Source organism: Dipodomys merriami, unplaced genomic scaffold, assembly GCF_024711535.1.
Source record: "Dipodomys merriami isolate MVZ:Mamm:240054 unplaced genomic scaffold, mDipMer1.0.p SCAF_70, whole genome shotgun sequence".
NCBI lineage: Eukaryota > Metazoa > Chordata > Mammalia > Rodentia > Heteromyidae > Dipodomys > Dipodomys merriami.
In genome coordinates, this window is record NW_027206291.1 from 1,465,139 (window position 1) to 1,476,477 (window position 11,339).

Genomic DNA, 11,339 nt, shown 5'->3' on the forward strand with positions numbered 1-11,339 from the left:
GCGCGCCGGGCGCGCCCGCGGGGCTCCGCGCCGGGCCCGCCGCGCAGTGGCCACCCCTGCCGTTATTCCGCAGCGTGGCACGGCCCGAGGCCCGGGGCGGCGCGCAGCCCTTAAAGCGCCGGCTTTTGAGTGGAAGGCGGGAAAATGGCGGACTCCTCAGGACCCGGGCCTGGGTGAGTGGAGGCGCCGCGGCTGCGGGGTCGGGGGTGCGGAGCGGCCCCGCGGCGGAGCGCCGAGCGCCGGGGCCCGCGCAGCTGCGGGGAGCGAGTCGGAGGAGCCCGCTCGCCCGGCGCTGTGCGCATGCTTGGGAAACTCGGGCTCGGACCCGAGTTCGAGATGCGAGCCCTCCGTCCGCTTCGATGCCATCGGCTCGGCCTTTCCCGGGCCAGGAAACGGGGCTGACGACGCCCCCCGTGAGGCACAGGACGGCCCGGGACGGAGGGAACGGAGAAGAACGCGGGCCCGGGAGCCCCGGGCCGGGCCCGGGCGGCTCGGCCCCACTGCGCATGCGTGCCGCCCTTGGGCGCCTGTGGCCCTGGATCGCGGTTCGAAGCCAGGCCCGGGCAGGAACGTCCCCGTGAGACGCCTATCTCCACAACAACAACAGCAACAAGCTGGAAAAGGAGCCGCGGCCCAAGTGGATGCAGTGCTAGACACGAGCGAAAAGGCTCAAGACAACACCCAGGCCCTGAGTTCGAGCCCCGGGACTGACACACTGGCCCCGCAGCCCCGCCCTTCCCGGATTGACCCGCATCCTTTCCCTTTCTTTGAGTGGTGGTTTTGGGGTTGAACCCGAGGCTTCTTGCCTGTAGGCAAACACCAGATTCAGCCGTGCCTTTGGCCCTCTTCGGTTTTGGCTTTGGCGGGGAGGGCGCGTTTTTAAGATAGGACTCCCCTGAAGACCGTGACCGCCCTCCTGATTGCATCTTGCCATAGGTTTTTTGTTTTGTTTTGTTTTTCCTTTTTTGCCAAGCTAACCTGGAATTGTGATCCTCCTGTTCTGTGCTTCCCCCCGCCCTCCAAATCCTGGGGCTGAACTCTGGGCCTAGGTGCTGTCCCTGAGCTGCTTTGGCTCAAGGGTAACGCTCTACCACTCGAACCACTTCTGGCTTTTTCCGTGATGATTTGAAGAGTCTCATTAACTGCCTGGGCTGGCTTCAAAGCACGATCCTCAGATCTCAGCCTCCTGCGTAGCTGGGATGACAGGTGTGAGCCGCTGGGGCTGTCGTGATCTTGGCCTTCGGCGCAGCTGTGTTGGTAGGAGTGCAGCTGCAGCGAGGTGCCTATCTATTAAGATGGGGGCTCTCAAAGCTTGTTGGCTAAGCTGATCTTGAACTAAAACCTAGCTGCAACTAAGTGATGTGAGAAAAGTGTCTTTTCTATCAAAGTACTTTGCTTCCTTCCCGTTAATCTTGAAGGAATTGCTTTTCTTCAGGTTCCTGCTTTGGCCTGGTGGCCTGGCCCTTGTCTGGATTCCTGTTTGATCACATACATTTGATTAAGGCATCCTGTTAGACATTCCTTGAATTTAGTAGCATCCTTTAAGCCCCTTTTGCAGATTGTGAACCTTAGCTCAGCCAATGGGAGCTGAGGGGCGTGGCCTGCTGGTTTAGGGATTCAAAAGGGAGCAGCCTCCCTGCTCTTGGGTGTTTGCTTGCCAGATTTTTTTTTTTTTGGTCAGTCATGGGTCTTGAACTCCGGGCCTAGGCGATGTCCCTGCGCTGTACTGTTCAGCTAAGGTGTGCGCTCTACTACTTGAGCCACAGTGCCGCTTCCGGTTTTCTAGTTGTTTATTGGAGATAAGAGTCTCACCGATGTTCCTCCCCATGCTGGCTTTTAACCACGATCCTCAGATCTCAGCCTCCTGAGTAGCTAGGATTACAGGCATGAGCCACCGGCGCCTGGCTGCTTGCCAGATTTTTGGCTGATGGTACACTCTTCTGCAGAAGTTAACTCGACCTTGCCAAGTTCTTGTCAAGGTGGTGTCTTCATTCCTGTGTGACACTCGGACATTCTGAACTGTGAGCTGTCGGTCCCAGGCAGCTTCTACACCGTGTGCATTCGTATGCCCATCCTTGGTCTTTAACTTGGGGCTTGAAAGCTGTCCTAGGGCTTTCATACTCGAGACTGGCGCTCTACCTCTTGAGCCACAGCTCCACCTCTGGCTTTTTGGTGGTTCATTGGAAATAAGAGCCTCAGGGACTTTCCTGCCTGGGCTGACTGGGACCTGCGATCCTCACTGAGTAGCTGGCATGACAGGGATAAGCCGCCGGTGCCTGGCTGGCTGGCTGGGAGTCTTTATGTCACAGTGACGCCTGACCTACCCATGCTTCACACACACACACACACACACACACACACACACACACACACACGCACCTCCTCCAGGCCGAAGGCTTGGGGTGCTCACCGCCGCACCCCAGGGCATGTGGATGCACAGAAGCCTGGAGGAACGGGTGGCCAGCCCATAGCTGATTCCACACCACAGACAGCCTCGCTCAGAACTCTTCCCATTCTTTCCTTGGCCCAGGAATTTGACCCACAGGTGCTCATGTGACCCCCACTTACATTGTCCTGGGACGGCCTGGGGACCAGACTTGTCACTAGCTCCAACTAAAGGACAGACCTCTTGATTTCTCTGCTTTTTTACTTAGTGGTCCTGGGGATGGAACTTGGCTTCATCGGCTTCACAGGCTTTACCACGCATGCGTGGGTCTGCCACCAGTACTGGGCTTGAACTCAGGGTCCACATTCCCCCAAGGCTAGCACTTCAGCCCCTTGAGCCACAGCTCTCAGCATTTTTGCTGGTTAATTGGAGAAAAAGAGTCAGAGGTTTGTCTTCCCAGGGCTGGCTTTGAACCGTGATCCTCGGATCTCAGCCTCCTGAGTAGCTGGGATGACAGGCCTGAGCCACCCACCCTGGGCTTTGGCCCTCCTGTTCCCTTTAGCTAGTTTTCACATAAGTTCTGGGTTTGCCCAGGGCTGGACGCAGGCAGAGCTGCGCAGCTGGAGCCCAGGCGTGTATCACCGGAGCTGGATTGTTCATTCGTTGATTAGGGTGGGGTCTTGCTGCTGGGCTTGGTGGCTTACACCTATACTCCTAGCTCCAGGGAAGTTCCTGTAATACAGTAAGCTACTCAGAAGAAGCGGGAGGGGGCGCTGTAGCTCTGGTAGAGAGGTAACCTGTACTAAAGGAAGATCAGAGACAGGTGCCCAGGCTCAGAGTTTGAGCCCCAGGAATAGCAAAAAAAAAGTTAACGAGGTCTTCCTATTTTTTTGCCTAAACTGGCCTTTGTTTAGTCCTCCTGATCTTGGCCTCCGAGTGGCTGGGATGCAGGCCTCCGCCTTGCATGGGTTCAAAAGGTGCTGTTTCCGCGGTGACGTGGCTGAGCCGTCTCTTCTCTTGTAGGAAGCTTTCGGGGCCTGGCACCCCCTCGGCCAGGGCGAAGGGGAAGCGAGCACAAGGTAAGCACCGTTCCCGCCGGGACACCGCAGTGCGTCTTCTTTTCTTTGTTCTTTTTTTCTCTTTGTGTTTGGTGTGTCCTGGGTCTTGAACTCAGGACCCGGATGCTACCCCTGAGCTTTTTTTTTTTTTTTTTGCTCAAGGGTAGCACTCTTGCCACTTTTGAGCCATGGCTCAAAAAGCATTTTGACGATTCATTGGTGATAAGAGTTAAACACACTTTCCTGCCCTGGCTGGCTTCAAACCACAGTCCTCCGATCTCAGCCTCCTGAGTAGCTGGGACTACGGGATTATGTAGCGCAGGTTTCTTGCAGTGTGTTTGGGGAGCACAAAACGGGCTACAGAAAGGGGGCTGCTGCTCTGCCTCCAGCCACACACTTCAGGGGCTTTGGAGTCTGATGACCGCCGCCCTGCGGCTCGGAGTATGTCCGGAGTGAGTCGAGTCCTCTGGGGCCCTGGGGGTCCCTCTCCACCTTGGGAGTGGGGCTGTGTTCCAGAACATGTCCCTGAGCATGATGTCCCCGGAAGTTAGTGTCACTCTAAGCCCCACCTGCTCACCCTTAGCAGAGCTCACCCTGGCCGTGTGGTGCTGCCTGTTGGGCACGCTTAGAGGGCCAGCCTGGCTCGAGTGCCGCGTGCACCGCGCCCGTCCCTGCAGGCTGAGCTGAGCGCGGCCGTGTGCACAAAGCCCGTCCCTGCGGGCTGAGCTGAGCCGGCCGTGTGCACAAAGCCCATCCCCGCAGGCTGACCCGAGCGCAGCCGCGTCCCCGCCCCTCGCTGCCCAGCTGGCGGAGCTTCGCCTCCCTTCCCTCCGCCAAAGCAGAGTCCGGCTCCTGGCGCAGGCAGTGGCGTTGCCGGCCGGGCTCGCCCTGCCAGGCCTGCGGCTCGGGGCCTCGGCCTTGGCCCTCTCCTCAGTCTCCCGAGGCCGGAGGGAGAGCTCTGCCCAGAACACCTAGAAAAAGTCCGAGACCGACATGGCGGCTCACGCTTGTCATCCCAACTACTCAGGAGGCTGAGATCCGAGGGTCGCAGTTCCAAGCCAGCCTGGGCAGGAAAGTCTGTGAGACTCTGATCTCCCATGAACCACCAGAAGACCAGAAGTGGCGCTGTGGCTCAAGTGGTAGAGCATTTGGCTTGAGCTGAAGAGCTGAGAGACAGCGCCCAGGCCCCGAGTTCAAGCCCCATCACCGACAAAAAACAAAAGGCCAGCAGTCGTTGGAGAAGGGCAGCAATGCGCTCCCGCAGGCGGCCCAGGCTTCACGCTGGCGAAGGGCAGGGCGCAGCACGGCTGCGCGCACCCCGCCCTCCCCCGCGCCTCCCATCCCTGCTGCACCCTCGCCCCGGCCTGGGCCCGCGTGCGGCTGCGCCTGCTCCTGCTCCGCACCCACCGGTGTCCTGTAGGTTTTCCCGCAGGCAGCAGGGGGCGCACGGCGCTGGCGGGCACAGGGAGGCCCCTTCCTTTTTCTGTTGCTGAGCAAGCCGGGCTGTGCACGCCCCGGTCTGGGTGAGGCCGCCCCGCCGGCCGGCCAGCCTTCCGGTGCCCTGTGGTGGTCTTGTCATCAACTGCCATGTGTCGCCCGCAGGAGGAAGAGTGGTCGAGTCCCGATACTTGCAGTATGAGAAGAAAGTCAGAAAGGTGAGGCATGCGCCAGCTCGGGGAGCCACGGGGGGTGGGGGGGGTCTGTTCGCGGGCCTCCTTATCTCGGCATATTGAAGACGTAGTCCCTGAACGACGCGTGCTCTCCAGCGCTCCCCGTCTGTTTTGTTGTTGCTTTTTGTGTGTGTGTGTTTTTAATGCTGAACTCTGGGCCTGGGCACTGTCCCTCAGCTCTTCAGCTCAAGGCTAGCGCTCTACTGCTTGAGCCACAGCGCCACTTCCGTTTTTCTAGTGGTTCATTGGAAATAAGAGTCTCACAGACTTTCCTGCCCAGGCTTTGGTCCCCGTGTGGCGTGTGATTCTGGTTGTTTTCATGCTGAATGGTACTCCGCCGTAGGCATGGCTGCGCATTGGTCATGTGATACGTGCATAGCTGGCGATTTCGCTAACTACAAGCAGTGGCTAAGGGCTGAGGGCCCCTCATCCAAAATGCCGGGACCACGAGGAGTCAGGCTTGGGGTGTCCGCAGCTTTCCTGAATCAAAATCTGAATTGCCAAGTGCCTCAAGATCTGGAACTTGCAGTCGGGCGCCTGTGGCTCCCGCCTGTCAGCCTAACAACCCAGGAGGCTGAGGTCTGAGCATCCTGGTTCAAAGCCAGCCTGGGCATAAAAGTCCCAGTGGGGCTCTGATCTCCAGGGAGCCACTCAAAAACAAAGTAGAGCAGTGGCTCGCCTGTTGGGCGCCAGCCTCGGAAAAGCCCATGACGGATGCAAACGGGAAGGGGAAGTTGGAACTTTCTGAGCTTCCATCGTGTTGGCCCTTAAAGGTTTCTGGTTTCGGGGTTCAGAGTTAGGGTTCCAGCAGTGTGAATGCTACGCCCCATGTGCGCTTCACCCGCGGTTTGGGGGTCCTGGGAGGGTGCGTGGGGACCCCGGTCGTTACCCCGAGGGGCCCCCACTGGGCACGTGGTGTAGACTTGGCTCTCTCTGGGATGCTTGTGTGCTCCTGAACCCCAGCTCTTGATGGAGATGGGGTCTCAGAAACTTGCCTGGACTGGCCTCAAACCACAATCCTCCCTACATCTGCCTCACTAGGATCATAGGCGTGAGCCACCGTAGCCTGGCTCTTTGCCTTTTGGATAAGGGAATGATCAGGGCCGAACTCCATCAGTGACACATTTTCTTGGTAACCATTGAAGATTGATGCTGGTGTCAAGGTTTTCATCTTCTGAAGCCCGGCGCAGTCTGTCCTGTGCTGAGCACACTCCAGGACCAGCCGGCAGCCCCCCCCCCCCACCCCCCCCCCCCCCCCGCCGCGTCTGCTCCCGGTGCGCGTCCACGCACGAGGCTGGCCCCAGTTAGGGCAACACGTGTTTGTCCTTCCTACGTGGGGTCACACCAGAACCCCCTGAAGGAAGAGCGGGCTCAGCGCTGGGCACCTGCTCTCACTGTCCCCCACTGGCCCCCAGGACCCTGCGTCGGACCCGCCCAGGACCCGCGGCAAGGCGCCCGAGGCGGGGAGGAAGGCCGGCGTGCCCCACAAGGCCAGAGGTAAGGCATGGTGGGGGGACAGTTTGTGCCATCAACACCACCCTTTGTGGGGCGCCGGTGGCTCACGCCTGTAATCCCAGCTCCGTAGGAGGTTGAGCTCTGAGGACTGCAGTTCGAAGCCAGCCCTGGCAGGAAAGTCCATAAGACTCTTACCACCAAAAAGCAAAACATAGAGCTGTGAATCAGGTGGTGGCGTGCCAGCCCTGAGCGTAAAAGCGCCCTGGGGTGTCGGCTGCCACCCCACAGGGAGCCCCCCCACCCCTCACCCCCAGCCTGGCTGCTCACCACGAGTGGCTCTCCTGACCCCTGGTTCTAGAAGCTTCCATCAGAATGGGAGAAGTCGGTTCTCGTGGTGGCATGGGAAGCGAGGGCCACTTTGGAGGGTGTTCAGTTACTGGCACGTGTGAGGCCACCCCTCATTTCCTGGGGAGGTTTTATTTAGCTTGCCTGTTAATCTGGGGCAGCCCCGCCCCCCTGGCGGGCGGTGGGTGGGAGCGGCCTGGTGGGGGCGGCAGGCGCCTGGTCTCCGGGCGCCTGCGCAGAGGGTCTGACTCGAGGGCTCTGTTGGCCAGTGGACAGTGGGCTCCGGCGGGAGCTGCAGTCCTCGGTGCTGGAAGGACACGGCTCCGCCTCCCCCCACCGCGACCTCGACCTGGACCTGTCCGCCATTCACGGTAGGTCCTTCCTCGGCGACACGGCCCGCGCGTGGTTCTGTGCGTGCAGCGGTGACGGCTCTCTCCTGGGCGACGGGGCTGTGATTCCACTCCTCCCCCAACGTTCTGGGCAGGGGCAACCGCAGAGAGCGCGGCTCTCGGGCAGCCCCTTTGTCAGCGCGGGGAAGGGGGACTGGGTTCCCCTGGAGATGCGTTTGTCCCCCTGTGACTCATCATGAGCCAAGATGCGTGCGTCTGCTCCGCTCACCGCTGCAGCCGTCTCCCGCTGGGAGCCAGGGGCACGCCTACCGTCCCAGCACTTGGGCCAAGGCAGGAGGGTAGGAGTTGGAGCCTGGTGGACTCCACCGCAGGAGCCCGCCTCAGGCCCTGCAGACGGGTGGAGCGAGGCCCTGGGGTTTTTCTTAGACTCAAGCATGCTGAGAAAGACGCTCCCACTGGAAGAGACCGTGTACAAGCAGGCCAGGACGGCTGGCTCCGGCGCCCCGCAGAGGAAGAGCCCGGTAAGAGCCTGGAGGGGCGGCGGGCGCGGCCTCCCCGGTGCCACGGTCATCTTCATTCCCAAGTGGGCAAAGTCAACGGCCCTGTGGGGGCAGGGCGCGGGGCGTGGGTCCCTGGGCCTTCATCTGAGGGCCTGGATGCTGTTCCTGAGCTTTTTCACAGAAGCGGGAGCTTTGCCACTTGAGCCACAGCTCCACTTCTGGCTTTTTGCTGGTTCATTGGTGATCTGAGTCTCATGGGCTTCCTAACCGGGCTGGCTTTGACCCGCGATCCTCTCATCTCAGCCTCTTGAGGAGCTGGGTTGTGGGTGGGTGCCGGGTCCGGTCGTGCGCGGATTGGGCCCTGGGCCTACGCGGCTGACGGGGAGCTGAGGCCTCTGCCGTTCCCTCAGGATCTCCTGGAGATGTTGGACATGATCGAGTCGCAGACATTGCTCCTGTGCCTGCTGACCGTGAAGGTGAGGGACCCTGGCGCCTGGCCAGGCCGGGGCGGCCCTGCCGGGCCCCCAGCCTCACCCCCCGTCCCGTGTCTGCAGATCGAGAACAACGTGGCGCGCATGGAGGCGGCGGGCGGGCGGCGGCTGTCGCTGCTGTGTCGTGAGTGGGCGCGGCTGCAGCGCCAGGCGCACGAGTTGCGGCACCGCTGCGCGCTCCGCGACCGGAGGCAGGCGCTGGCCGTGCTGCTGGACACGCAGGTCTCCCCAGCCCGGCCCCCCAGGCCCCCCTCCAAAGACCCACCCCAGGCCAAGCACCACAGTCACCTCTGCAGACCCGCCACTCCGGAGGAGGAGGAGGAGGAGGAGGAGGGAGGGGCCCCTCTCCGGCCCCCTCACACCCGCCCTCACCCTGGATTGCAGGATGAGATGCTCCGCCCGTTCCGGGCCGTGGCGGACCGCTTCCGGGAGCAGTACCGGGACTTGGCCTCGGCGCTGGACAGCACCAGACACGAGCTGCCCGTGCACGCCATCCACCTGCCCGGGGACGGGCCGCGGCTCCTAGGTACGCGTGCGCATGCGCACTGGGCCTTCCCGCACCCAGGCTGAGTTTGAGTCTCAGTACCGCCACTCAAAGAGGCAAGTTTGGGTTTTTTGTTGTTTTTTTTTTCCGGTCATGGGGCCTGAACTCTGGGCCTGGGCGCTGTCCCTCAGCTCTTCAGCTCAAGGCTAGCGCTCTACCACTTGAGCCTCAGCGCCACTTCCGGCTTTTTTCTTTTTGCTTATGTGGTGCTGGGGAATCGAACCCAGGGCCTCATGCAGGGGAGGTGAGCGCTCTACCACTGAGCCACCTTCCCAGCTACTCAGGAGGCTGAGATCTGAGGGTCGCGGTTCAAAGCCAGCTGGGCGGGCCGTCCGTGAGGCTGACCTCCAGTGCACCGCCACACACCCCGAAGCAGCGCCGGACTTGCGCCAAGTCCAAGGGGAGGCGCGCGGCCGGGCCTGCGGAGCCTCCCAGGGCCCCAGCCCGCGGCCCTGCTCCTCACGCGCCCGCGCCCGCTCCCGCTCTCCACAGACGCGCTGCAGCCCGAGCTGCAGGAGACGCAGCGGCTGCTGCGCGCGCTTGGCGTGGACGCGGCGGTGGGGGAGGCGCCGGTGCTGGGGCTGCTGAGCGAGCTGCGCACGGCCTCGCGCGAGAAGGACGCGCAGCTCCGCAGGTAACTCCCGCCGCGCCCCTCCCCGCCCCCTCCCCGCCCCCTCCCCGGGAACCCCACGCTGCTCCCAGCCGCTGGGGCGACGGCCGACCCGTGCCCGGGGAGTCGCGGTGATGAGCTGTGACCCGGGCCCGGGGTCCTCCTCCACCCAGGCCCCGCCGCGCCCCGGCTGCTCTTGGCCGTGCTGTGCGCCGTGCGCCGGCCAGCGCGGGTGCCCACCGTCAGGACTTGAACTCGGGGCCTGGCCCTCACAGGCTGGCGCTGCCCACACGGCCACTGGAGCCACCGCTCCCAGGATGCTCATCCTTTTTTGCTTCCAAGTAGGATTGTTTTTCGCTCCTGTCTGGAGGAAGATCTTCCCCCTCCTTTTCTCCTCCCTTTGTCCTCTTTGGGGCCGGGCGCTGTCCTGAGCTTTTGCTGTTCTCTGGTCAAGGTGGTGTCTTACCGCTTGAGCCACAGCTCCATCTCCCACTTTGGGGGGCTCACTGGAGACAGAGCCTCAGGGGCCTTCCTGCCCGCAGCTGACCTCCAAGCGTGACCCTCCTAACTCGGCGTCCCGAGTAGCCGGGTGCCTGGCTTGAAGAAACGCAATCCTCCGGACGCAGCGGGCAGTGAGGATCCAGGGTTCGGGTGTTCACTGACCCGCAAGCACACCCAGAAGTGGGGGGCCCCCGCCTGGCCTGCCCCCCCCCCCGCCCCCGGGCTGAGCCTCGTCTCCCCCGCAGGTTCTTCTGGCAGGTGCTGGAGCTGGACGCGGAGGCCAGCCGGGAGGCCGCGCTGCGGAGCCAGCAGCTGTGGGAGGAGGCCGTGGGCCCGGCCTGCGGCCGGTGGTACTTCGGCGCCGACGGCGGCCCCGCCGAGCCGGCGGGCATCCCGCCGCCCGCGGGCCGGGCCCACGAGCGCCGCCCGTGACGCCCGCGGCTGCGCCTTTTCCGGGGACGGCTCGGCGGCCGCGCGGGGCCGGGGCGCCGGGGGTGCGGGGCGCAGCGGGGCGGGGCGGGGCGCAGTGGCGGTTACGTTCGTGATGGACGCGTGGATTAAAGGGCGGCGCCGGCAGCGCCCCGCGAGCGCGGAGAGCAGAGCGCGGCCTGCGGTGTGGCTTCCGCGACGCGGGGGGGGGGGGGGGGGAGGGGGCGGAGTCAGGAAACGGACTTGATGAGACTGCCCGGTGCCGTGGGCGGCCCCGTGGGCGGGGCGTTTCCACCCGGGTGCGGAGTCAGGGGCCGCGGGGACACAGGCGGGGCGCCAGGACGGCCGGAAGCTCCGGCGTTCTGGGGTCCGGGGTCAGGGCCCCGCCGTGGCGCTGCCTCCCGAGGCCGAGGCCGCAGGTGGAGGGGCCCTGCGTGGCCGCGGCCCCGCCCCAGCCCCGGCCGCAGCGGCCCCGCGTCCCGTCCCACCGGAGCCGCGGCCACGCAGCACTGCTCTCCCGCGCCCTCCGGCCGCCCCTACCCCGGATCCCGGCGCCCGGGAGACACGAGCCCGCCCGCCACCCCCCAAACCGGCCGCGGCCTCTGTCCGGCCCAGGAAGCATCTGGGGGCCAAGGGGCCACTTGCCGCCACCCGCGCTCGGCTCGTGTCCCGTCCCGGCCGCCCCCAAAGCCGGCGCCCACCACACACCCCGGGGCACGCGAGGCGATGACGGGTGGACGCCGAGCCAGGCGACCCTCACGCCCTGCCCCCGGCCCCCACCGGGGTGCGTGGTGGCTCGCACCTGCAAGCCAGCCCTGCAGAGCTAGAGCGGGAGTCCCAGGCTCCCTGTTCCAAAGGGGTCGGGGCAGAGGGCAGAACCCAAAGGCGCAGGCATCTGAACCCTCCGCGGGCTCGCGCCTGGCCCCAGTGCCGGATAGGCAGAGTGCCAGCGTCAGGAAGGTGACGGTGGAGATGGGGTCAGCGTGGGATCGGGGTGAGC

At 63.8% G+C, this 11,339-nt stretch overlaps 1 protein-coding gene across 1 annotated transcript; it reads left to right on the plus strand.

Moving 5' to 3' along the window:
* Positions 1-51: 51 nt before the first annotated feature.
* Positions 52-10,361, plus strand: LOC138817844 (HAUS augmin-like complex subunit 8). Its single transcript, XM_070008578.1, has 11 exons — positions 52-173; positions 3,410-3,465; positions 5,047-5,099; positions 6,530-6,611; positions 7,184-7,285; positions 7,691-7,785; positions 8,175-8,240; positions 8,319-8,477; positions 8,640-8,781; positions 9,292-9,433; positions 10,156-10,361. The coding sequence occupies exons 1-11, from the start codon at positions 145-147 to the stop codon at positions 10,340-10,342; spliced, it is 1,113 nt and encodes a 370-aa protein (XP_069864679.1). The 5' UTR covers positions 52-144; the 3' UTR covers positions 10,343-10,361.
* The last annotated feature ends 978 nt before the right edge of the window (positions 10,362-11,339 follow it).